We start from the raw sequence: 27,832 nt of genomic DNA, 5'->3' as shown, positions 1-27,832 counted from the left end.
CTTTCATGAGCTACAGCTCACTTCATCGGATGCATACCGTGGAAACTGCAGCAGACATTATATACACACAGAGATCATGAAACAATACCTCCTCCCACCCCACTGGTAATAACTTATCTAAAGTGATCATCAAGTTGGGCCATTTCCAGCACAAATCCAGGTTTTCTCACCCTCCGCCCCCCCCCCACACACACTCACTCTCCTGCTGGTAATAGCCCATCCAAAGTGACAACTCTCTTCACAATGTGTATGATAATCAAGGTGGACCATTTCCTGCACAAATCCAGGTTCTCTCACCCCCTCACCTCCCTCCAAAAACCACACACACAAACTCACTCCTGCTGGTAGTGACTGTACCTTGGGAACCTTTAATCTCCTGGCTGCTGGCTCATATCTGTTTTGGATCAGAAAGTAGTTTGCCATCTGCTGGTTGTTTTAAGTCCTTTGTGAAATGAGCCTGGGCTCACTCCAATTTATAGTGAGCATATGTGACCATATTACAAAATCCCTGCTACAACTGACATTAGTCTGCACCTTCAGAGCATTCTGAGGCACCAGGTTATTGAATGGACAGTTGACACTGAATTATCTTCTTGCCTCTGATACAGTTCTGCTAAGCCAGGATTATCCACATATCAGGGCAGTGGGGAGAAGCTTGTCTTGTAATTATAGAATTTCAGCACTTTAATAGGGCACCTTTCCATGTGAGTTTAATTTCACAAAAAGTTTAATTTCACACTTAGCATATAGTTGTTACTCAGCGTTGACAAGTGTGAACAGCATTACAAGCAAAAGGAGATTGCATACTGCAATTAGAATTTGCATTTGAACATGCACTCTGATAATCAGTCAAATAACTTCCTTTCATTACTAACTCCCCCCCACTAATCTGATGACGTTCAAGTGCAGAGTCCTGCACTTAGGAAAGAAGAATCCCATGCACTGCTACAGACTAGGGACCGAGGGGCTAGGCAGCAGTTCTGCAGAAAAGGACCTAGGGGTGGACAAGAAGTTCAATATGAGTAAACAGTGTGCCCTCATTGCCAAGAAGGCTAACAGCATTTTGGGATGTATAAGTAGGAGCATTGCCAGCAGATTGAGGGACGTGATCATTCCCCTCTGTTCAACATTGGTGAGGCCTCGTCTGGAGTACTGTGTCCAGTTTTGGGCCCAACACTACAAGAAGGATGTGAAAAAATTGGGAAGAGTCCAGCGGAGGGCAACAAAAATGATTAGGGGACTGGAGCACATGATTTATGAGGAGAGGCTGAGGGAACTGGGATTGTTTAGTCTGCAGAAGAGAAGAATGAGGGGGGATTTGATAGCTGCTTTCAACTACCTGAAAGGGGGTTCCTAAGAGGATGGAACTAGGCCAGAGGCAGGCAAACTCCGGCCTGCGGGCCACGTCTGGCCCGCGAGACCATCCTGGCTGGCCCTTGAGCTCCTGGCCAGGGAGGCTAGCCCCCGGCACCTCCCTCACTGTTCCTCCTCCCCTGTAGTGACACTGCCACGCGGGCAGTGCGGCTTGCTCTGTCCAGGCAACGGGGCTGCAGACTCCTGTTGCTCTGAGCGGCCTGGTAAGGGGGTGGTGGCAGGGGGAGGTTGGATAAGGGGCAGGGGGTCCCGGGGGCAGTCAGGGAACAGAGCAGGGGGTGGTTGGATGGGGTGTAGCTTCTGGGGCAGGGAAAAGGGGGTTGATAGTGTGTGGGAGTCAGGAGGCAGGGGTGTGGATGGGGTCAGGGCAATCTGGGGGTGGGGGGGAGGGTTGGATAACATGCTGGGTCCCTGGGGGCCTGTCAGAGGGTGGGGGTGTGGATGGCGGGGGCAGTCAGGTGACAGGGAGTAGGGGGTGTTGAATGGGGGTGGGGTCCCGGGGGGGGGCAGTTAGGGGTGGGAGGTGGTGGTCAGGGGACAAGGAGCGGGAGAGAGGGGGTGTATGGGTCAGAGGTTCTGAGAGGGGCAGGAAGTGGGAGGGGGGGCAGGGGCCAGGCTGTTTGGGGGGGCACAGCCTTCACTACCCAGCCCTCCATACAGTTTTGCGCCCTGATGTGGCCCTCTGGCCAAAAAGTTTGCCTATCCCTGATCTAGACTGTTCTCAGTGGTACCAGATGATAGAACAAGGAATAATGGTCTCAAGTTGCAGTGGGGGAGGTTTAGGTTGGATATTAGGAAAAACCTTTTCACTAGAAGGGTGGTAAAGCTCTGGAATGGGTTACCTAGGGAGGTGGTGGAATCTCCTTCCTTTGAGGTTTTTACGTCAGGCTTGACAAAGTCCTGGCTGGGATGATTTAGTTGGGGATTAGGCCCTACTTTGAGCAGGGGGTTGGACTAGATCAGGGGTCGGCAACCTATGGCACGTATGCCAAAGACGGCACATGAGCCTTTTTTTTTTTTTTTTTTTTTTTTTTTTTTTTTTTAATGACACGCTGCTGCCTGCTGGGTCCCAGCCACCAGCCCCACTCAGCCGGCTGCCGAACCCAGGCCAGGATCCAAGCAGGCAACAGCGTGCCATTAAAAATCCTGCCCACCCTGGCCTGCTCTTCTCTGTGCGCCCCCCTCTTTCCCCCCCCCCCCCCCACGGGGGCAGGGTGAAGAAGCTTGGTCCTGCTGGCTGCTGCTGCAGGGCAGGCAAGCTTCCCCCTCCCCAGCCTCTTTCCTAGTGTGCTGTGTTCCTGCCTCTCCCTCCCTGCTGCCAATCAACTGATGGCCCTTGCGAGGGAGGGGGAGAAGCGGAGTCGCAGAGCACTCTCTGCTCCAGGGAAGAGGCAGAAAAGAGGTGGAGACAGGGCCTTGGGGAAGGGGTGGTGGAATCAGGGCATATCCCCTCCAGCACCCTGCCGTGATCTGCTCTGGGCAGGGGGCTGGAAGCACACCCAGCCCTCTACCCTGATCCCTACACCCCCTGACACACACCCAGCTCTGACTCCAGCACCCCCCACACACCCTAGCCTCCTGCTCTGACCCCTGGGCCCCTGACATTCCCACCCCCACCCTGAGCACCAAATGGGTGCTCCTGCACACACACCCGCACACACACATTCCCACCTGTGCCCCTCACACCAAATGGGAGCTGCCCTGGTAAGCACTCCACACCCAAACCTCCTGCCCCAACCCTGAGTCCCCTCCCTCATTCTAGCTCCTGGCCAGACCCTACACCCCAGCCCCCAGCCTGCTCCTTCACTCCCAGCCCTATGGTCAGTGCACTCCCACCCTCAGCTCAGTGCAGAGAGAAAGGAGGAGAATGGGCTAGAACCAGGGAGAATGTAGGTACCCCCTCTGTGGGCAGGGCCAGGATCCCAAACCGGCAGCAGGCTGAGTGGGGCCAGCAGCTAGGATCCTGACTGACAGGAGCCAGCGGATGGAACCCCAGACTGGCTGCCAGTCTGGGGTTCTGGCTGCTGGCCCCTTGCCAGCCGGGGTCCCGGCCGCAGGCCCCATTCAGCCTGCTGCTGGCCTAGGTGAACGGAATCCCAGGCTGACAGCGGGCTGAGCGGGCCAGCAGCATAAGATCAGCATTTTAATTTAATTTTAAATGAAGCTTCTTTTGAAAACCTTGTTTACTTTATTTACAATAGTTTAGTTATATAATATATAGACTTATAGAGAGACCTTCTAAAAAAGTTAAAATGTATTACTGGCACGCAAAACCTCAAATTAAGGTGAATAAATGAAGACTCGGCACACCACTTTTGAAAGGTTGCCGACCCCTGGACTAGATGACCTCCTGAGGTCCCTTCCAACCCTGATATTCTATGGTTCTAGAGATGAGCTTGTAGTCCTTCACAGCAGGAAAAACATCTTGCTCCCCACAATTGCAGAAACCCTTCTCTGTGTCCTTTTAACAAGGACAAGACCCCTTCTGAACCCCCTGCCTTCTACTGGTGCTCTTGTCACTGGAGTGGGGATGATCTCTTGAGGAGGACTGTAGTTAACATAGGGGTGGCAGGCTTGTCAATGTGGGGAGTGGCTGGGATGGAGTAAGGTTGTTGGGGTCATTATGCTAACTTCATTAAAAAAAATAAATTGCAGAAACGTATTAATGCAGCAATAAGGGTGAAAACTTAAATGCACAAAAGCAAGGGCATAATAAAACCAAAGTTCCTAGAGCAATATTGGCTCCATTATTTTAAATCTATCAAGAGCATCATTCAATAGCCTAAATAGAATTTAAGACGACTACATATATGCAATATGGTTGGGTTAATCTCAACAGTTGTTTCCTGACTTGTGCATTTAAAGACTCAAACATTTTAGGATTATTGAATTGTATTTGTAGAACCCCAATCTAAGTTTTTCTTAGTTTTAATATCCTATATGTTTGTCTGGATAGATGGATTACCAGCACTACTGGGTTCCTGGCAGCAATCCCTGTCTGCCACAGAAGAAGTTGTCTGAATTATTTCACTAGCTGGAATGCTTCATGTATTGCCTCTTTCTGTCAAGGATCAAGGAATGGGTGGAGGGGACATAAGTCAGCTTGCAGACTGGGGCTTTACTAATAACTTCAGTGACTGTAAATACTGTAGTTTAATTCAGCTCTTCAACACCACCACACACAATCCATTTTAATGTATTGCTGTAACTAAGAAAATAACACCAAAAGGAAATAGAGGAAGTAGAAGCTTCTGCTGAGACACACTTTGGAAACTGGTGCCAAATATCAAAAGTGATGCCTGTTGTTTTGATCAGTAAATTACTTACATATTTTTGTGAGTGAAGAAAAGCAATATTTTTTTAATGTTACAACTAACCATCAAAAAAGTATTAGTGAAGATCAAAATTAGTTGTCATTGAATAGGAACCAATCCGTTGTGGCAGTGAAGAACCACTTGCTTAGGAGAGAGGGCTAAAGGGCTTTTTCTGTACTATTTGTCTTTTTCAGCTTCGTCGCATGCAAGAGATGATTGCAAGGATGCAGGCTCAGATGCAAATGCAGATGCAAGGTGGTGAGGGAGACAGCAGTGCAGTTCCTGGACACCATGTTTAAATTCTTTGGTAAGACCTTCATTTGATTATAATTGCAATAAGAAAAATAAATTGTCCATAGTAGATGTTTCAAGGCATTGGAAAGTCAATCAGTTGACCTGAGATTGTTTAAGAGGTTCAGTCCATTTCATGTTACATTTTTAAATATTCACACAAGTGTTTTTTAAAGTGAAGTGACTCAGTACCTTGAAGACCGAATAAGCATATTTAAACTTACTTAATTGAGTATTGATGCTCTGATTGAAAAAGGTATTATGAAAACTTGATTTCATTTTTTCAAATGTAACTTTCAATTTCCAGAAAAACGTAGAGAACTGTATTCAGTTCTTAATTTCTGTTTTGAGCTTTGTCTTGAGAACACGGTCATGTGCTCCTGTTCTAATAGTGGGGATAGCTTCCATCTGGCGAACAGTTCTGACAATCTGGCTTAGTTCAGTTCTGACAATTACTAAAGACAATTAAAGAATGGTGACAGTGAACTTAAAGCAATGCATTTTAGTATGTATTTTAAATAGCTATCTGAAAATATTCATTCAAACTTTGTCTACTTTGTCTAACCCATTCTTCTGCTTTCTTAGGACAAGTAAGAATTTTTATGGATAAATAATTATTTAATACACATCTCCTCCTCCTCCCTGACTGTGTAGACCATTGAAATCCTTGGCCAGGCTGTTCTTCCCGACATCTTTCTGTCAAGTCCATATTTTTTTCCCATTGATGGTAATTCACATTAAGAGCACTTAAATTTTTTTCCTCCATCTTCTCTTTGGTCAGACACCACAACTATGTCCTTACAAGAGATGCTTAGTTGGTCTGTCTTCCGTCATCCTAATTACATGTCCTGCCCATTGGAGTCCTCAGGGTTTCACTACTATTATACTTGCTTCTCCATAGACCTCCTGCAATTCCCTGTTATATCTTCTTTTGGCCTTACTAGCCAAAAACTTCATCTCAACCATGTATTTTTGAAGGTATTTATAAGCTGTCTTTCTTCCTTCTTAGTAAGTGCCTGTGTCTCTCACATCCATATAAAACAATAGGCCTTACAATGGCCTCAGATCTGATCTTTCTCAGTTGTTGCAAGCTGAAAAAATTCCATGTAGAGGCATTTCCCCTCTCTAATCATGACTTCTATTTCCTCCCTCACCTAACTGTTGTTTTAAATGCCTAGGAGCATTAATTACCATCTAACTTGTTTATCAATTGTTAAGTAAGCTTGTCTCACCAGCAACCACATACCACACAACAGAACCACTAACCCAGGAACCTATCCTTGCAACAAAGCCCGTTGCCAACTGTGTCCACATATCTATTCAAGGGACACCATCACAGGGCCTAATAACATCAGCCACGCTATCAGAGGCTCGTTCACCTGCACATCCACCAATGTGATATATGCCATTATGTGCCAGCAATGCTCCTCTGCCATGTACATTGGTCAAACTGGACAGTCTCTACGTAAAAGAATAAATGGACACAAATCAGATGTCAAGAATTATAACATTCATAAACCAGTTGAAGAACACTTCAATCTCTCTGGTCATGCGATTACAGACATGAAAGTTGTGATATTACAACAAAAAAACTTCAAATCCAGACTCCAGCGAGAAACTGTTGAATTGGAATTCATTTGCAAATTTGATACAATTAACTTAGGCTTGAATAGAGACTGGGAGTGGCTAAGTCATTATGCAAGGTAACCTATTTCCCCTTGTTTTTTCCTACCCCCCCCCCCCACCGACGTTCCTGTTAAACCCTGGATTTGTGCTGGAAATGACCCACCTTGATTATCATACACATTGTAAGGAGAGTGATCACTTTAGATAAACTATTACCAGCAGGAGAGTGGGGTGGGAGGAGGTATTTTTTTTCATGCTTTGTGTGTATATAAAAAGATCTTCTACACTTTCCACAGTATGTATCCGATGAAGTGAGCTGTAGCTCACGAAAGCTTATGCTCAAATAAATTGGTTAGTCTCTAAGGTGCCACTCCTTTTCTTTTTGCAAATACAGACTAACACAGCTGTTACTCTGAAACTTGTCCAAGATTATCATTTTACAACCATATATTTGGTCTAAAGTCCCATTTTTCTTGCCACATCCTTCAAGTCTCCAGTCCTTTGTACCTTCTGTCTTTTGGCCCTGGTCTACACTAGGAGTTGAGGTCGAATTTAGCAGCGTTAAATCGATTTAACCCTGTACCTGTCCACACGATGAAGCCCTTTTTTCGACTTAGAGGGCTCTTAAAATCAATTTCCTTACTCCACCCCTGACAAGGGGATTAGCACTGAAATCGGCCTTGCTGGGTCGAATTTGGGGTCCTGTGGACACAATTAGACGGTATTGGCCTCCAGGAGCTATCCCAGAGTGCTTCATTGTGACCACTCTGGACAGCACTCTCAACTCAGATGCACTTGCCAGGTAGACGGGAAAAGGCCCGCAAACTTTTGAATTTCAATTTCCTGTTTGGCCAGAGTGGCAAGCTGAAGGTGACCATGCAGAGCTCATCAGCAGAGGTAACCATGATGGAGTCCCAGAATCGCAAAAGACCTCCAGCATGGACCGAACGGGAGGTACGGAATCTGATCGCTGTATGGGGAGAGGAATCCGTGCTATCAGAACTCCGTTCCAATTTTCAAAACGCCAAAACATTTGTCAAAATCTCCCAAGGCATGAAGGACAGAGGCCATAACAGGGACCTGAAGCAGTGCCGCGTGAAACTTAAGGAGCTGAGGCAAGCCTACCAGAAAACCAGAGAGGCAAACAGCCACTCCGGGTCAGAGCCCAAAACGTGCTGCTTCTATGATGAGCTGCATGCCATTTTAGGGGGTTCAGCCACCACTACCCCAGCCATGTTGTTTGACTCCTTCAATGGAGATGGAGGCAAAACAGAAGCAAGTTTTGGGGACGAGGAAGATAGCTCACAGCAAGCAAGTGGAGAAACCAGTTTTCCCAGCAGCCAGGAACTGTTTTTCACCCTGGACCTGGAGCCAGTACCCCCCGAACCCACCCAAGGCTGCCTCCTGGAGCCGCCAGGCAGAGAAGGGACCTCTGGTGAGTGTACCTTTTAAAATAGTACACGTGGTTTAAAAGCAAGCATGTTTAATTATTAATGTGCCCTGGCATTCGCGGCTCTCCTGGATGTACTCCCAAAGCCTTTGCAAAAGGTTTCTGGGGAGGGCAGCCTTATTCCGTCCACCATGGTAGGACACTTTACCACTCCAGGCCAGTAGCATGTACTCAGGAATCATTGTAAAACGAAGCATTGCAGTGTATGTTTGCTGGCATTCGAACAACATCCATTCTTTCTCTCTGTTATCCTCAGGAGAGTGATATCATTCATGGTCACCGGGTTGAAATAGGGTCCTTTTCTTAAAGGGGCATTCAGACGTGCCTGTTCCTGCTGGGCTGTTTGCCTGTGGCTGAACAGAAATGTTCCCCGCTGTTAGCCATGGGGAGGGTGTAGGGGCTAGCCACGCGCTTGGGGGAGGCAAAATGCGACCTTGGAACGAAAGCACATGTGCTATGTATGTAATATTAACAGCAAGGTTTACCGTGAAAGAGTGTACCCATTGTTCTATAAAATGTCTTTTTAAATACCACTGTCCCTTTTTTTCTCCACCAGCTGCATGTGTTTCAAGAATCACAGGATCTTCTCCTTCCCAGAGGCTAGCGAAGATTAGAAGGCGGAAAAAACACACTCACGATGAAATGTTCTGAGCTCATGCTGTCCTCCCACACCGACAGAGCACAGAGGAATGCGTGGAGGCAGACTATGTCAGAGTGCAGGAAAGCACAAAATGACCAGAAGGAGAGGTAGCGGGCTGAAGCTGAAAGGTGGCAGCAATCTGATGAGAGGAGGCAGGATTCAATGGTGAGGCTGCTGGAGGATCAAACTAATATGCTCCAGTATATGGTTGAGCTGTAGGAAAGGCAGCAGGAGCACAGACCGCCGCTACAGCCCCTGTGTAACCAACCGCCCTCCTCCCCAAGTTCCATAGCCTCCTCACCCAGACACCCAAGAATGCGGTGGGGGGGCCTCCGGCCACCCAGCCACTCCACCCCAGAGGATTGCCCAAGCAACAGAAGGCTGGCATTCAATAAGTTTTAAACTTTTAAAGTGCTGTGTGGCCTTGTCCTTCCCTCCTCCCCCACCCCTCCTGGGCTACCTTGGCAGTTATCCCCCTATTCGTGTGATGAATTAATAAAGAATGCATGAATGTGAAGCAACAGTGACTTTATTGCCTCTGCAAGTGGTGATCGAAGGGAGGAGGGGAGGATGGTTAGCTTACAGGGAAGTACAGTGAACCAAGGGGCGAGGGTTTTCATCAAGGAGAAACAAACAGAACTTTCACACTGTAGCCTGGCCAGTCATGAAACTGGTTTTCAAAACTTCTCTGATGCGCACCGCACCCTCCTGTGCTCTTCTAACCGCCCTGGTGTCTGGCTGTGCATAACCAGCAGCAAGGCGATTAGCCTCAACCTCCCACCCCGCCATAAACATCTCCCCCTTACTCTCACAGATATTGTGGAGCGCACAGCAAGTGGTAATAATAGTGGGAATATTGGTTTCGCTGAGGTCTAACCAAGTCAGTAAACTGCGCCAGTGCGCCTTTAAACATCCAAATGCACATTCTACCACCATTCTGCACTTGCTCAGCCTGTGGTTGAACAGCTCCTGTGTATGAGCCGTGGCATTAAGGGGTAGGCTGGGTCCCCAAGGATAACTATAGGCATTTCAACATCCCCAATGGTTATTTTCTGGTCTGGGAAGAAAGTCCCTTCCTGCAGCTTTTGAAACAGACCAGAGTTCCTGAAGATGCGAGCGTCATGTACCTTTCCCGGCCATCCCACGTTGATGTTGGTGAAACATCCCTTGTGATCCACCAGTGCTTGCAGCACTGTTGAAAAGTACCCCTTGCGGTTTATGTACTTGCCGGCTTATTGCTCCGGTCCCAAGATAGGGATATGGGTTCCGTCTAAGGCCCCACCACAGTTAGGGAACCCCATTGCAGCAAAGCCATGCACTATGACCTGCACATTTCCCAGGGTCACTACCCTTTATCAGCAGATCTTTGATTGCGTTGGCTACTTGCATCACAGTAGATTTGCCCACTCCAAATTGATTTCCGACTGACTGGTAGCTGTCTGGCATTGCAAGCTTCCACAGGGCTGTTGCCACTTGCTTCTGAACTGTGAGGGCTGCTCTCATCTTGGTATTCTTGCGCCTCAGGGCAGGGGAAGGCAAGTCACAAAGTTCCATGAAAGTGCCCTTATGCATGCAAAAGTTTCGCAGCCACTGGGAATCGTCCCAGACCCGCAACACTATGTGGTCCCACCAGTCTGTGCTTGTTTCCCAAGCCCAGAATCGGCGTTCCACCACATGAACCTGCCCCATTAGCACCATGATGCCCACATTGCCAGGGCCCGTGCTTTGAGAGAAGTCTGTGTCCATGTCCTCATCACTCTCGTCACCACGCTGACATCGCCTACTCGCCCAGTTTTGCTTTGCCAGGTTCTGGTGCCGCATATACTGCTGGATAATGCATGTGGTGTTTAATGTGCTCCTAATTGCCAGAGTGATCTGAACGGGCTCCATGCTTGCCGTGCTATGGTGTCTGCACAGAAAAAAGGCGCGGAACGATTGTCTGCCATTGCCCTGACGGAGGGAGGGGTGACTGACGACATGACTTACAGGGAATTAAAATCAACAAAGGGGGTGGCTTTGCGAAAAACAGAATGGCCCCCTCAAGGATAGAACTCAAAACCTCTTTCTACTGGAAAGTTGAATTACCAGCCTCAAGATTGAGACTCATGAGTGCAGGAGACCACACTTTCTTGGCAAGTGCCCCATGGCTATGTAACTTGCTGCCAGCATAGGTTGGAGGAAAATGTTACAGCTCACTTTGAGGTATCCATTCTACAATAACATTAAAAACAATTATTTGACTGAAAAATGGAGATGAGGGAACAAAACTTCATGTCCTTGCTTTAATGCAGTCTCAGTGATGGGGGTAGTATGAATATCCAAATCCATGAATATTAAAATGGATGTGGTTAATTCTAGTAGTTGATTCAGGACAGCATCTGATTTTGACAATTCATGATACTTGATTGCACAGGTCTATTGCTAATTAGCATCTGAAAATTGAATGGGGATTGTTTGGAGGCTCTCCATCTGTAGTACTGGGCCCTCTCAATCATATGGACATCAGCTTTATCTTCATGATGCTGATGAGGGTGGTAGCTGCTCCCTTGAGAAAGGGAGGCATGGTGGGTGACATGTTGTGTCACAGAAGTTTGGCTGCCTCAGGGCTCTTTTATCCTGAAAGCAGTTGTCTGTATCTAGAACAGATATAGAGCTCTTGAATCTGGGACTTGAAGTGATCAAATCTATCATCCCTTTCCCTTTAGAAATTATTTAATCTAGAGATGCACCAGAATAGAGGTTTTTGTCCCCTTCAGAAAGGGTGTTAAAACACTGAGGCAGTGTCCTGGTTCCCATTCTGCTCGGTTATTTGGTTGGCTGTCATGGGTGTATTCTTCTCGTGGGGGGGGGATGAAAAAATGGTGCTCTGTTCTCTGAGGTGTTCTGCATGATCATGAACAGAAGGGAAGGTGGTCTACAAGATAATATCTCAGGGTATGGGCCTTACTTCAAATGTTTGAGAAACCTCTAGAGAACATTCATAGTAGGGATGTAAAACATTAAACAGTAAGCATTAGTCTTACCGGTTAACCCAGCCTAACCATTAACCACCAGCCAGAGTGGCCCAGGTCCCTTTTCACTTTAATTAGTTAAACAATATAATTGTAATCGTTTAAATGGTTAACTTATTAAATATTTACATCCCTAATTCATAGTATGTTTTACTGTGCACATCTCACACTTTTTGCACATATTCTGTTAAATGTACACAAACATTTCTACTGGCTCTATTACTATTTCCCAGTTTAACTGCACACACCCTATATAAATACAAAGCAAAAAATGGCATTTCAGAAATATCACATGATTAGGCTTTGTGCAAGTGAGCAAGGTTAAGGTTATACATTCAGCCTTAAATTTCACATTTCCTTAGTTATGGGTTCTTAGGTATGCAACCTTAGCTTTGTGTTAACACTTTTTTTTTATGTTCAGTTATTTTCAGTGTATCTTCTTCTGAATTTGGGAGTCACTACTCTGTCTTGTGTTGGTGTGTAACAATTTGTATAGTGTTCCAGAATGCCATAGAGAAGGGGTCTTCAGACTTTCATAGTGTAGACCATGCATCCTCCTCCCCTTTCAATCACATGGTCTACCTCCCTTCCCAGTGGTGATCATATAAGAGCCCTTTGGTGACCACAGCAAGTGCTTACTTGGGAAATGTTTAGTATGCTTTGAATTCAGTTTAGCACCTGGAAACAGATCCAGCACTATGTGACTAACCTGCTCTCTGCCTACACCCAGAAAATTCTCCCTGGGTCACCATTTGAGACACTGCTTTAGGAACTGTAGGGATTTGGGGGAGTAGGGACGAAAAGGTTATGTCCTCAGTTTTGAGATAGAAAGTCTGTCACATTATCAAACTTCCCCCATTGGATGTCACACAATGCATTTAAATAGTGATGTTCCAACATTGTTAGGCATAAAGGAAATCCATTTTTCCAACATTGCCTGGATCTAAGGTTTTAAATCTTAATGCTAGTCTTTGTTGTGTTTATGAACCATTAGAAAAAACAAACTTGCCTTATCCCCATTATGAACCATTAGAAAAAACAAACTTGCCTTATCCCCACAGGCAGTGTCTCATGCTCCAGAATTCAGAGGGGGTGGTTGGTGTGTCTGGCAAAGTGTGTTCTGGTGAGGCTGATGGAAGGAATCTTAGACATCATGTAGACTGCACCTTAATAGATCCACATGTGGAATATCGAAGATGATCTTTGACTGTTAGCACTGAGTAATGGATACACACACCACAGTTCAGTTTCTTAAATACAAGGTGTAGTTACAAAACAGCTAACAGTTAACTTTCCATATTTCTGCCTTCTTTGCAGATGACTTCATATGCAGATTAAGAGGAAACATTCCAGTGTTGGGATGCAATGGTGTCTCTCACTGGGAAGGATGTCTTTCACTTTGCCTATGACTTGGAGGTCATGTTAGTATGTTATGTACAAATGCATGGTAACATTTGTAATATGTACTTTGTAACAGATTGTATTCAGTCAGTATTTTATTCATTATATAGAGATTGTGATAAGTTTTAGTTTAGTAATTTAGTATTTTATTGAGCTCATTTTATGTAATCCAGTATATTAGGAATGCAAAATGGATGATACTGAGCCTTTCCTAACCTGACTTAGCAGTGGTCAATCTATTTGCATAGCTCAGTAGCACCATTATTCATACTACTTATTACACCTAGAAAGACGTGACCGTTGCTATAGGTTGTCCAGTGGTGTAATATTTGACTACTTAGGGAGTCCAATGCCAAGTTAAGTTATTCTCTTTCCTATTTCTTACATTGTTTAAATGTGTACCTGTGAGACTCTTGGCCATTCCTCATTTCTTGTCCAGTGCTGAATAGCCATTGCCTTGGCATCACAAGTGTCTAATTATAAAAGAGGTATGCTTTGTCTTAACTAGGAGAGAGGAGATAAGAGCGAATTCCTTGTCAAAGGGGACACTGTAGTTTAGGGAGCAAATGTTTATTGCATTTACGTTTTATCTTGAGGGAAATATCTTCTGGATTCTGTTTCATTAATTAAAATCCTCCAGTTTATTGAAGGGAACTTCTTAAAAGCAATTTGCTGTAGGGCAGCACAAAGTAGTAGTGTGTTCCAGTGGTGCCTCTGCAGCAAAAGTAAACCAGAATAATGCTGATATTGGTACACAAGGCGGGGTTGGAAAAGAGAAATCTGCCTTCATTTCAGATGCTTTCCAAAAAATAGTTTTCCTAATGTAATAGGGGAAGAACTTTCAAGCTACTTTCATTAGATATTAAGGTGGTAGTAAGGGATACTTTTTGCCTGAGTTAGGCTTGTACTACACCTTTCAATCTAGTTATGTTATGTTTTTTGCTTATGGCAGGGTATGATATAGCCATTACAGCACAGGCCCAGTTGCTGACATAGTGATACTGCTTGCTGAATGACTCCTCTTGTCTACTTACCCCTCCAGAGCCAACAGTCAGATTTCATAACATGATGTGCTACTGCAAAATTAGTTACCAGTGGTGTTTACAACCCACCAGTGCCAAAGAGATAATACAAGTGGCACCATCACAAAATGCTGAGATCTTTCTGATCTCCTGCACAGCAGTGCCCTTGTTCATCCTCTTCTACATTGATATCAGAGATGTGGAATAACATAACCTAATCCTGCAGTTAAATTCCACAAATTGTTGCTTTAATGGTCACTAAATTACTAATTTAAAGGAGTCCTGCTACTGAGCAGATCAGATTTTGATCTACCTTAAAATTGCTACAGTTTATAAATTGCTTTATATTCTGAGTATCTTTTTACTATCCAAAGCAAAACCCACCACAATAGCCTCTGTGTTGAACTCCTGTGCTGCCTCTAGAGCAGCTGTCATTTCATAGAGCTGCTCATCTTCCTACTCATCTAAGTAGCAGCCTTACTGATTTGTGCTTTGTCAGAAACACAGGAGTAATGAGTCCTTTCTTGCTAAATGGATGAATACAAAATTAGTAGGGAAAGAAATGTAAATGTTTAAATTTTGCCTTTTCCATAGAGAAAAGATAGTAATAAGGCATTTCAGTATTGCCAGAGAAAAATGTCAAGCCATGTTAATTAAATCTTTCAATATATTGAGCAGACTGGTTTACTGAAGAAGTGACCATAAAAGGATCAGAAATAATATTAACCTTCAGTGAAGTCATTAGAATAACTACTTTAAAATACCCCCCCCCCCAGGTGTTTTTTGTTCAAATAGTGCAGCTGAGCACCTCTGTGCTCTTTTAGGGTTCTCAAATGGTCTCAGTTACAATAGAATTCTTACTGTCATGTTACATACATTGGACATAGCACATTTTGAAGTGCTGTCCATTTTGCAAGGAAAACCTGTTGCATAACATTTCAGTGAATTTCATCTGCAGTTAGTACTGTCATCTAAACTGCAATAGTATTTATAACCAGTATTAGGAAAAAATCTATGAAAGCTTTTTTTATTTTATATATATAATATGTGTGTATAATATTTCACAAGTGACAAGTACATATTTAACCCTGTGGATAACCTTTGTTGAGGAACCGCTCCCTTCCTGTAGTCCTTACTTAAGCCAACTTCTGTTTTGGAATAAAAATATACTATGCAGTTAGTGCAGATAGCACAGGTTGAGCTCTACCTGTGGAATTGTCTGAGTAAAACTACAATTTAGTCATGGAGGTCACGGCAGTCACAAATTCCGTGACTTAACCAGATCTCTGTGACTTCAGCAGCTGAAGCCAGGGATGGAGGCAGGACTGTGCCCCTGCTCTGCAACTGGGGCTGGATGGCTGGAACCAGTACCCTGCAGCCCCTGCCCTGTGGCTTGGAGGGTGTGGGGGGCTGGAGCCAGGCTGTTAGCCCCTGTCCAGGAGTTGCGGCCAGCTCTGGAGCAAGAGCTGTGCACTCCTCGTGGCTGCTCTCCCCCGCTGCATCCCAGCCCTGTGGCTTCGGCCAGGGGCTGCAGCAGGGACCATTCTACAGCTGGGGCCGTGTGCCCCAGCCCTATGTTGGGGGCTGCAGAGGGAGCCGTGCACCCCCCTTGTGGCGTTCCAGGACCGTGAGCCGTCCCTCTCCCTGCACTGTGGCCATAGGTTGGCAGAGGCTGCAGCTGCGCACCGCTGTCCCACAGCTGTGACCAACTCCGGAGTGGGGTCTGTGTGCCCCGCCATGACTGTGCCCCCTGCCGCTGCACCCCTGCCCCATGGCTTCTGCTGCAGCTGCAGTTGGGACCATTCTGCAGCTGGGGCTGTGTGCCCTTGCCCGGCAGCTGCAGTGGGGGCCGTGTGCCCCCCTCACAGCTTCCCAGGGCTGCAGCCAGGGCTGTGCACCTCTGTCCCACAGCTGTGGCCAGCTCTGGAGCGGGGGCTGCATGCCCCCCGTGCTGTGCCCCCATTGCAGCCACTGGAACCAGAGCTTTCACCTGCCGTGGTTCTTCCTGTCTGTCTACCCCCTCTCCTGACTCCATTCCTCCCCCGCAACTTAACCCTGACCCCCGTTATTTTTAGTAAAGTCACAGACAGGTCATGGGCTCTGAACTTTTTATTGCCTCTGACTTGTCTGACTTTTACTAAAAATAACCGTAACAAAATCTTAGCCTTACTTATGAGAGATCTTGGGGTTTGGGGGGTAATATGCATTCATTGAACAGCTAGCTTTAGTAGAGCATTATGGTTAGTTATTGAGTGAGTTTGAAATTACTGATTCTAGTGAGGAAATGTTCTCACTTTTTTCCAACGGAAGTGTAAATTCTTGCGATTTGCTATCTTAATGAATGGAATTTATATGGTTGCTAATTGCTTCCACACATACACTCCTTTGGTGGAAAAGTCCTGTGTGCCCGACAGCTCTGAGGAGCTCTTCTCTTCTGCACTTGGCTTTTGATGCTCCTGATTGCAACTGCCATTCACTTACGTAATGACTTGATGGGAAACATAAAAAATAAGCCATTCTTTCTCAAACCTCTTTTTTTTTTTTTTTTTTACCTGAAGCTAACCCAGACTGGAGGAATTGAGACTTTGGAGTCAAGCATTATCACTGGCCCACTGAGCTGGCCACAATGGTTTTATTTTCTTTACTAGAAGTAGTTTTACAGTTATTTCAGGAGTCAGAGTACTGGTACACTTGCAGTGCTTTATATTTGGCTATTAAAAGGGTTATTTCTTTGTATACAAACATCTTAAATTTCTGTATTCAGATTCTGTATTATCATTAGCCAAGACTATATTAATAAAAATATCAAAATATACAGTGGGTCTTTATTGAATTCCTTGTATAGTCTAACCAGGAATCATTAAGTAGCATGATGGGGTTGGTGTTCTAATTTCTTCTTCACAGTCCAGTTTGTTGGACTCATGTAAGTGAAGGGTGATATATTGATGGAGCTGCACAAAAATATGGGAATTAAATAAAACCTGCACAGCACTGACAGTATACTCTTCATGCAGGTAATCCTGAGTTTGTAGAACTGTAAGTATTAAGTGATGCTCTTGTCCTTCCAGCAACCTCTTACAACTTCCTGTGGCCCCTATTGATAACTTAGTGATAACTTAGTGCAGAATGAAAAGGAGGACTTGTGGCACCTTAGAGACTAACCAATTTATTAGAGCATAAGCTTTCGTGAGCTACAGCTCACTTCCTCAGATTCTGAGGAAGTGAGCTGTAGCTCACGAAAGCTTATGCTCTAATAAATTGGTTAGTCTCTAAGGTGCCACAAGTCCTCCTTTTCTTTTTGCGAATACAGACTAACACGGCTGTCTTAGTGCAGAATGCAGCAGCCCACTTACATTCAGGCAGAGTGAGTTACAGCAAGGTGCCCTGGGGCTGTTGACTCTCACCTAGGAATGTGTATATTATTTTGGGGCCTGGCTACCAGTGGACTGCTTCTCTGTATGTAGTGATTGTGCAAATCAAAAGCACTGAAGCGAACTACCTGATTGAAAAGTTATTGAGCTAGTGGCAGAATATTTCATGTGAGTGATTCTTGATTTTTGGAACTGAATAACATTCTCACTCACGCTTGGTCTGAAAGAGCTCAAATTCCCACTTGGAAGGGGAAGCACTGTGTGAAGCTAAATGTCTACTGCACAATGGAACAAGGGGGGTGAGGTGATATCTTCTATTGGACCAGCTTCTGTTGGTGAGGGGGGCAAGCTTTTGAGCTACACAGAGCTCTTCTTCAGGTCTGGGAAAGGTACTTATGTGTTACAGCTAAATACAAGGTGGAACAGATTGCTTAGCATAAGTAGTTAACACATTCTAAGAGAAGAGCTCTGTGTAGCTGAAAAGTTTCTCTTTTACCAACACAAGTTGCATTTGCTCAAGAAATGCATCCTCCAGCCAGCAGCGGCAGGAGTTTGGGCGGGTGGGGGTTCTCAGGGCTGAGGCAGCGGGTTGGGGGATGGGATGGGTAGTGCTTACCTTGGGGGGCTCCCTGGAAGCGGCCAGCATGTCTGGCTCCTAGATAGGGAGGCAGCGCAGAGTCCCTTGGCCATGCCTCCACCTAGGGCCTGCAGGGGCAGGCCAACCACTTCCAGGAGCAGGTTAGGGAGCCTGCCAGCCCTCCTTCTGTGCCCTGCATGAGCAGGAGTCCTGGGCCACACACCACTGCCTGCTCCCCTTCCCCACCAGCAGCAGCTGTGTACTTGGGCTGCCCCCCTCAGCACCCACAGTGCCCCCAGGCTGTACCTCTCCTCCCCCAGAGCACACACGGTACCCCTGAGCTGCCACTTTCCCTCCCTACCCCCCGAGCAACCAAGTTTCAGTCAAGAGTGTGTAGTAAAAGACATGGACCGGTCACGGGCCATGAATTTTTCTTTATTCCCCATGACCTGCCCATGACTTTTTACTAAAAATACCTGTGACTAAAACGCAGCCTCATCAATGACAGGGTACTCTTCCCAGACCAGAAGATGATCTGTGTAGCTCAAAAGCTTCTCTTTCACAAACAGAAGAATAAGATATCTTCCGCACTGTATCTCTCTCATCCTGGCACCAACACAGCTACAACAGTACTACACAGTGGAGCAGATTTCTGCTGCACTCTAGCTCTGCCCCTTTTTAGCTGCTAGTGCTGCCTGCTAACCAGGGATGGGAAGTGTTCCAGGGTGCACAAGTTTTTTCTGTTTCTTTATTTGCAGGTGATTATCCAGTGATCCATCCTCTGTTGCTCATTCCCAGCTTCTGGCAAACAGAGGCTAGGGACACCATCCCTGTTCATCCTGGCTAATAGCCATTGATGGACCTATCTTTCATAAACTGATGTAGTTCTTTTTTGAACTCTGTTATGATCTTGGCCTTCACAACATCCTCTGGCAAGAAGTTCCACAGGCTGACTGCATTATGTGAAGAAATACTTCCTTTTATTTGTTTTAAACATGCTGCCTATTAATTTCATTTGGTGACCCTCTAGTTCTTGTGTTCTGAGAAGTAGTAAACAACACTTCTTTATCTACATTCGCTACACCAGTCATGATTTTATAGACCTCAATCATATCTCCCCTTAGCCGTCTCTTTTCCGAGCTGAAAAGTCCCAGTCTTATTAATCTCTCCTCATACCGAAGCAGTTCCATACCCCTAATTCCAATATATGTTTTTTGAGATGGGGCGATCAGATATGCACACACTATTCAAGATGTGGGCGTACCATGGGTTTATATAGAGGCAACATGATATTTTCTGTCCTATTATCTACCTCTTTCTTAATCACTCCAAGCATTCTGTTTGCATTTTTGACTGCTGAAAAGTTTTTCAGTGAACTGTCCACAGTGACTCCAAGATCTCTTTCTTGGGTGGTAACAGCTAATTTAGACCCCATCATTTTATATGTATAGTTGGGATTATGCTTTCCAATGTGCATTACTTTGCATTTATCAACATTAAATTTCATCTGCCATTTTGTTGCCCAGTCGCCCAGTTTTGAGAGATCCTTTTGTAGCTCTTTGCAGTCTGCCTGGGTCTGAACTATCTTTAGTAAGTTCTATCATTAGAAACATAGATAGCTGGGTTTGCAATGACCCAGAGAACCTCATGGTGACTTGTCTGCCTGGTGTGAAGGTTACAGATCTCTCGAGACATCTAGATAGACTTATGCATAGTGCTGGGGAGCAGCCGCTGCTTGTGGTACTGTAGGTACCAATGACATAGGGAAGGATAGGAGAGAGGTCCTGGAGGCCAAATTTAGGCTGCTAGGTAAGAGATTGAAGTCCAGGACCTCCATGGTAGCATTCTCTGAGATGCTCCCAGTTCCACACGCAGGGCCTGTTAGACAGGCAAAACAGCAGAGTCTCAATGCATGGATGAGATGATGGTGTAGGGAGGAGGGGTTTAGATTTATTAGGAACTGGGGAAACTTGAGAAAGCGGGAGCCTATACAGGAAGGATGGGCTCCACCTAAACCAAAATGAAACCAGATTGCTGGCGCTTAAAATTAAAAAGGTTGCAGAGCAGTTTTTAAACTAAGGGCTGGGGGAAAGCTGACAGGTTTGGAGGAGCAAGTGGTTCGGACATCCTTTAGGGGAGGATCTATTAATAGAGAATCTCTATGTCCTAATGAGGATGAGAGGATGGAAAATGATAAAATACAGGCAGGGTTTGATCAGAAACAGTCATATAAAAAAAAGACTCATTCAATTACATTGTGTAACGGCGGACAGTTAAAAGGAGACAAGTTTTTAAAGTGCTTATATACGAATGCGAGAAATCTAAATAAAATGGGTGAACTACAGTACCTTGTATTAAATGAGGATATTAATATAATAGGCATCACGGAAACTTGGTGGAATGAGGATAAGCAATGGGATACAGTAATACCACGATACAAAATATATCAGAAGGACAGAACAGGTCATGCTGGTGAGGGAGTGGCACTATATCTGAAAGAAAACGTAGAATCAAATTAAGTAAAAATCGTAAATGAATCAAACTGTATCACAGAATCTCTATGGATAGTAATTTCATGTTCTAATAATAAGAATATAGCGGTAGGGATATGTTATCGACCACCTGACCAGGATGGTGATCATGACTGTGAAATGCTCAGGGAGATTAGCGAGGCTATTAAAATAAAAAACTCAATAATAATGATGGGGGATTTCAATTATCCCCATATTGCCTGGGTACATGTCACCTCAGGACGGGAGGCAGAGATAAAGTTTCTCAACACCTTAATGACTGCTTCTTGGAGCAGCTGGTCCTGGAACCCTCCAGAGAAGAGGCAATTCTTGATTTAATCCTAAATGGAGTACAGGATCTGGTCCAGGTGGTGAATATAGCTGGACCACTTGGTAATAGTGACCAGAATATGATTAAATTTAATATCCCTGTGTTAGGAAAAACTCGACAGCAGCCCAACACTCTAGCATTTAATTTCAGAAAGGGGAACTACACAAAAATGAGATTAGTTAAACAGAAATTAAAGGGTACAATGCCAACAGTGAAATCTCTGCAAGCTGTGTGGAAACTTTTTAAAGACACCATAATAGAGGCTCAACTTAACTATATACTCCAAATTAAAAAACATAGTAAGAGAACCAAAAAAGAGCCACAGTGGCTAAATAGCAAAGTAAAAGAAGCAGTGAGAGGCAAAAAGGCGTCCTTTAAAAAGTGGAAGTTAAATCCTAGTAAGGAAAATAGAAAGGAGCATAAACACTGGCAAGTGAAGTGTAAAAATACAATTAGGAAGGCCAAAAAATAATTTGAGGAACAGTTAGCCAAACACTCAAAAGTAATAGCAAATTTAAGTACATCAGAAGCGGGAAGTCTGCTAAACAACTAGTAGGGCCACTGAATGATCGAGGTGCTAAAGGAGCACTCAAGGACGATAAGGCCATTGCGGAGAAACTAAATGAATTTTTTGCCTCCATCCCTGTTTGCTGGAGGTCACAGTTTGCTGTGTCCCTGCCGGCAAGGATCCCACCCAGCCCTCCCCATGGCACACATCATCTTTGCAACTTTAAATGCCTGGGGCTGTAGGATGAGTTTCTGCAGGTGCCAGGTGCTCTCCTTCCTTCGGGAGGGGGGGCACTCTGTGGTTTTCCTGCAGGGGACCCATACAGATCTGGCCACTGAAGCTAGCTGGTGGCTGTAGTGGGGGGACAGGGTCTATTTTAGCCACCTCACAGTTCATACGGCTGGCGTGGCGACCCTGTTCTCCCCAGACCTACGGCCCGAGGTGGTGGGGGTTGCTGAGGCTGTGCCGGACCACCTGCTGCACCTCCGGGTCCACGTGGAGGGGCTAGTGGTAAATCTTGTCAACATTTACACCCCAACATCGGGCCCGGAGCAGCTGCGCTTTTATCAGCAGGCATCTGCCTTCCTCGGCTCCTTGGATCCTCACGAGTGCCTGGTCCTGGGTGGGGACTTTAACACCACCCTCGATGAGCAGGACTGCTCGGGGACCGAGCAGTGCCCGGCCGCCGCGGACGTCTTCTGGGAGATTGTCAACCATCACTCCCTAGTGGACGTCTGGCGCAACCACCACCCGGATGACGTCTCGATGTTCACCTTTGTCTGGGTGGAGGCCCATTGGTCGCACTACTCCCGGTTGGACCGCATTTACTTATCATGCTGTCACCTTTCACGGGCCCGCTCCTCCAGCATCCGGCAAGCCCTGTTCTCGGATCACCTGTGACAGCCTCTCTCTGCGGGGAGAGGCAGGGGCCAGCACTTTAATAACAGCTTGTTGGAGGATGAGAGCTTCGTGGCGTCCTTCCGGTAGTTCTGGATGGCCTGGTGAGGGCAGAGACGCACCTTTTCCTCAGCGTGGCAGTGGTGGGATGTGGGGAAGGTGCGTGCCCAGCTCTTCTGCTGCGACTACGCCCAGGGCACCAGCCGACGGAGGGATGCAGCGATAGAGCAGTTGGAATGGGAGGTCTTAGAGCTGGAGAGGCATCTGTCTGCCAGCTCCGTGGATCCATCCCTCTGTGGAGCATGCCAGGAGAAGTGGGAGGAGCTCCAGGCCCTCAAGGACCATTGGGCCCAGGGCACCTTTGTTCGATCTTGAATCTGCCTCCTTCAGGAGATGGATCGCAGCTCCCACTTCTTCTATGCCCTGGAGAAACAGAGTGGGAGCCAAGAAGCACGTCACTTGCCTCCTCGCAGAGGACAGCACCCCTGTCATGGATCTGGCAGAGATGTGTGGGAGGCCCAGGACCTTCTGTGCAGGCCTTTTCTCCCCGGATCCGACCAATCCTGATGCTTGCAGAGTGCTCTGGGACGGACTCCTGACGGTCAGCGCAGGCGACTGAGACCAGCTAGAGCTGCCTCTCACTCTGGCCGAATTCTCGGAAGCCCTTCGCCGCATGCCCACCGATAAATCCCTGGGGATGGACAGGCTGATCGTGGAGTTCTACCATGTGTTCTGGGATGTTCTCGGCCCAGACCTTGTCACAGTCTAGGCCAAATCCTTGGAGAACGGGGCCCTCCCCCTGTCATGCAGGCAAGCCATGCTCACCTTGCTTCCGAAGAAGGAGGACCCCCGTAACCTTTGGAATTGACTTTGTAGTCCCATCTCGCTCCTCAGCACGGACTACAAAGTCGTAGTGAAGGTCATCTCACTGCGGCTGGGGTCTGTGTTGGTGGATGTGGTCCACCCCAAGCAGACCTACACCGTCCCAGGCCGTACCTTCTTTTATAATCTCTATTTGGTCTGGGATCTCTTGGAGCTTGGGTGTAGGGATGGTCTATTGTTTGCCCTTCTGTCCCTGGATCAGGAGAAGGCGTTCAACAGGGTGGACCACGGGTATCTCCTGGGCACTCTGCAAGCTTTTGGCTTCGGACCCCAGTTTATGGGCTTTCTCCAGGTGCTGTACGCCTCTGTGGAGTGCCTGGTAGGGCTCAACTGGACCCTGACTGAGCCAGTCAGCTTCGGGTGGGGAGTATGGCAGGAGTGTCCCCTCTCAGGCCAGCTGTATGCTCTGGTGATCGAGCCCTTCCTCTGTCTCCTCTGCCAGAGGCTGATGGGGTTGGTGCTGCAAGAGCCAGAGCTGCGGCTGGTCCTGTCAGCGTATGCCGACGACGTGCTCCTCGAGGTCCAGGACCTGGGCGACTTGGTGCTGGTGGGGGCTTGCCGGGCCATCTACTCGGCAACCTCCTTTGCCTGGGTCAAGAGCTCTTGCCTACTGGTCGGAGACGAGTGGCAGGCGAGCTCCTTCCCACCCGCGCTTCAAGCCATCCAGTGGACCACGGGTCCGCTGCTCAATCTTGGCGTTTACCTTTCTGCCACTCATCCATCTCCGCCAAAGAACTGGCAAGGTTTAGAGGGCAGGGTGGCAGAGCGGCTCCAGAAATGGACAGGACTGCTCCAGTGCCTCTCCTTCTGAGGGAGGGCACTGGTGCTCAATCAGCTAGTCCTGTCCATGCGCTGGCACCAGCTCAACACCCTGGTCCCGGCCCCGTGCTTACTGGCCAACCTCCAGACATCGATTCTGGAGTTCTTCTGGCCAGGGCTGCACTGGGTCTCTGCAGGGGTCCTCCACTTGCCCCTGGAGGAGGGAGGACAGGGCCTGAAGTGCCTGCGCACTCAGGTCCACGTCTTCCACCTCCAGGCCCTGTAGAGGCTCCTTTATGGTGTGGGTAGTCCAGCGTGGAGTGTACTGGCGCACATCTTCCTGCACCGCTTCCGCGGGTTCCAATACAACTGGCAGCTCCTTTTTCTCCATCCAAGAGGTCTTCCATGAGACCTCTCCAGGTTGCCAGCCTGAGTGTGACCCCCTCTTATAAATTAAAAACACTTTTTAAATATTTAACACTACTATAAATGCTGGAGGCAAAGTGGGGTTTGGGGGTGGAGGCTGACAGCTCGTGACCCCCCCATGTTATAACCTGTGACCCTCTGAGGGGTCATGACCCCCCAGTTTGAGAACCACTGTTCTACCAGGACCTCCTCCAGACCTGGAAACTGCTCTCAGTGACCAGATCCATGGCGGTCACTGAGGGGGCGGATCTCCTCGCGGAGCCCCTGCTACACAACCCCCAGCTCCGTGTGCAGGTGCTGAAGTCCCCCTCAGTGTGCCAGAGGTTGGTCCTGGCAGAAGTCACCAGAGCTGGAGACCTCCTGGACTACGACCGGGGAGACTGGCTGGATCCCCGACGCTCACTCAGTGCATGCGGCTCTCCAGACCTCGTACTCCCCAGCACACTTCAGGAGGTGCGCTGCTCGGGGTTTCCTCGACCAGGTCCTGCAAGAGGGCACACCCCGCCCACTGTCCACCCCAGGCCCTCCGGACCTTTTTATCAGACCCCTGCCCCATGGACCTACCCAGCCATCCCACCCCTTTACTGTGAGCTGGCTGCATGGCTTGTAGCCAGTTCGGTTCCACACCATGCCAAGAAAACATCTGTACACACTTGTGCTCCACACTCTTCACGTCCTCACCCTCGCGTCCCACCCTGACACAAAGTAGCGGGACCTCCTGCCACCTCTGGAGGGTGAGAAGCCCCGGTGGGCCAGCCTATGTTCCACCCTGATCCCAAGGCCCACCGGGGACATCAGCTGGCGGCTCCTTCATGGAGCCATGAGCATGGGCGTGTACTTGGCATGGTTCACCCCTGTCTCGGACACCTGCCCCTTCTGCGGCATGAGGGAGACCCTGGCGCACGTTTACCTGGAGTGCGCCAGGTTGCAGCCCCTATTCCGGCTCCTCTTGAACATCATGTTATGTTTTTGGTTGCACTTTTCTCCTCACCTTCTCATCTATGCACTCCCTATCTGTGGCCCCACGAAGTCACGGGACCTCCTTGTCAACCTCCTTCTAGCCCTGGCTAAAATGGCCATCTACAAAACCAGGGAGAGGAAGTTGGCTGACGAGGTCTCCTGTGACTGTGGGGCCTATTTCAGATCCTTCATCTGCTCATGCATCCGGGCAGAGTTCCTCTGGGCGGTGTCCGCTGGCTCCCTTGATACCTTTTGAGGAGTAGTGGGTACTGTCTGGGGTTCTCTGCTTGGTGTCCCCATCAGGTTCCCTTCGTTTAGCCCTCTGACCTCACCTGTCCCTGTTTTATCCTTAGCTGTCCCCCATACTCGCTTGGTATCCCGGACCTGTAGATCCCCCCTTTAGGCTAGTGGGAGGTCCTTTAGTAGTGGGCGGGCTTCCGCCTGCCCACTTCCTGGATCCCAATAGGATCACTCTCCTGTAGACCTCTTGGCTGACCCTGTCACATTACATATAAAGCCAGCATCTAGTACATCTGGGATGAGGGGTGTGATTCAGCCAGCACTTTACACAACTTCTCATGGGTTAAGCATATTTGAAGAGCAAAAAGTAACCATCTTGCTCTAACAGGTGGATGAGAGGTTTGATCTGCTGCCCATAGAAATGCATTAGTGTAAAATTCCTCATGGTGTTATAGACTGTGTCTAGGAGCCAGTTATTTATAGGAATTACTGAGTATTTGGAATGATAAAATATGACCTGAATGCATGTTAGTGTCTAAAATTCTCTAATTCATTAGAGTTGCTGCTCCACCAGGGAGCGGTATAAAATTTTTTTGAGACCCTATGTCTCTAGCCCACCTCTGTTTACAAGGTCTTTGCCTACTTTTTAGAAACTGGCTCTGAATAAGTCAGCTTTGCCCAATTACTTTTAGCTCCCAGCAACTTCATTGCCACCCTTTTTGCTCATGGCTGTTGTTCCGCTGAGAGCTAACAAGTCTCAGTGACCAGAAATATCTGCAAGCAACCTCCATTATTACAGTTAGAGCTTTTAGATACTACCAACATCCAGCCCCCCTCTGTGCTAGGCTCTGTACAAACAGTGAGACAAGCCTCTGCCCCAAAGAGCTCAGACAAGACAAAGGGTGGGAGAGGAAAGAGGCACAAAGATGTAGAAACTTGTCAAGATCACAAAGGCAAGTGACAGGAGAAATAGAACTCAGGTGTCCTGACTTCCAGTCCAGTGTCTGATTTAATAGACCATGGCACCTCTCTAACAGCTGTATCAGTGGTTCCCAGACACTGGGACATGTACTAGTATTCACCAATGATACTTGAGCTGGCTGTCATCTCACTAGTGATCTCAATGCAACATTCCTCCTTTCATTAGGGCCCAACTGGAAAAAGCAACCATTGCTCAGAAAAGGTTGTGACCCACTGCATTAGCCATACCAGGTGGGAATACTTGAAACAAGCAATTTTAGTACGAGAAACAACACTGAGGGTGGGTGTCACTTTGTGAATCAGTCCTGCACAGTGTCACTCTTAGTGCAACTGCACAGAATGGCCTTGAAGTTAAGGCTAGAGTGCATTATCTGCTCATAGTAAAATATGCTACAAAGGCACAAAGTATTTTAAGTAGCACTCAATACTGGCAAATCCACCTCCATAGCAATGGAGAAAGGGTTGTTGCAGCTACATTGTTAATAGTAAATTAAAAATGTGTTACCTTGGGGCCTGGAGCAGCTCTCCTTTCACATTCCTCCAGGACCTGGCTTGTAGTGAGTGAAATACAGTCTGTCTGCCATGTTTCATCTTGATGCAAAGGATGTAATACTGGAAAATCGGGACATTTAGACTCTCTCATACTCTTTCCATTAAAAGCTCTGAAAAGGGAAGACATGTCCACTCATCAGGCAAGGAAATCTGACCTGTCCTTCATTGCTTTCCCATCTCACCTTCCTATATACTGGAAACGGATCTTTAAGTCTGTGTTGCTCACCACAGGCTTTTCTTGCAGCCACACCTCCTGGGCTGTTATGGGGGGGGGGGGGGAATAGCAGCCCCTCCCTGTTGCTCCTGGATGCACTGCCTTGGGACCGCCAGCAGTGGTTGCGCCCTGCTCCCCGCATGGACACTTGGGGCACAATGCTGGAGGACCAGGCAGTTGGTGAGTTCCCCAACTTCCCAGGGGTGGTGGGGTTCAGGCTTTGGGCAGGAGGCAGCAGGCTCTGGCCACAGGGCTTCAGGTTCCAGTCCCCCACTGCTTCCCCCCATCCATTGCCTCTGGCCCTCTCTGCCTCCCTAGACCCCCCCCCCCCTTCAGGGCTTAATTTGTCCCCAGGCTTGACAGGGCTTAGTAAGTCTGTTGTGAAAAGTGATACTTGTATGCCTGTTAATCACTTTTCACAACAGACTTACTATCTAGCAATAAATAAATTACAATGATTTGGACACATATATGTGCATATTTATTTGTTTTTCC

At 47.2% G+C, this 27,832-nt stretch overlaps 1 protein-coding gene across 8 annotated transcripts in view; it reads left to right on the top strand.

Moving 5' to 3' along the window:
- The window catches only part of SEPTIN2 (septin 2), a 55,050-nt gene extending 38,135 nt beyond the window's left edge, over nucleotides 1-16,915 (top strand). For 6 of the 8 annotated variants that reach the window (XM_084638372.1, XM_084638374.1, XM_084638373.1 and 3 more), the window contains 2 exons: nucleotides 4,883-4,995; nucleotides 13,024-16,915. In XM_084638372.1, coding sequence (XP_084494498.1) covers nucleotides 4,883-4,987 — 105 coding nt within the window. In that variant the 3' untranslated portion in view covers nucleotides 4,988-4,995; nucleotides 13,024-16,915. Of the gene's footprint in view, nucleotides 1-4,882; nucleotides 4,996-7,460; nucleotides 8,547-8,611; nucleotides 9,206-13,023 lie in introns of those variants that run through there. The other 2 variants (XR_014712888.1, XM_084638369.1) reach the window with 2 other exon arrangements.
- The last annotated feature ends 10,917 nt before the right edge of the window (nucleotides 16,916-27,832 follow it).

The sequence above is a fragment of the Lepidochelys olivacea genome, assembly GCF_965140295.1.
Source record: "Lepidochelys olivacea isolate rLepOli2 genome assembly, chromosome: 9".
NCBI classification, from domain to species: Eukaryota; Metazoa; Chordata; order Testudines; family Cheloniidae; genus Lepidochelys; species Lepidochelys olivacea.
The sequence above is the reverse complement of the archived record's forward strand: the minus strand, read 5'-3'. Positions and strand labels throughout refer to the sequence as shown.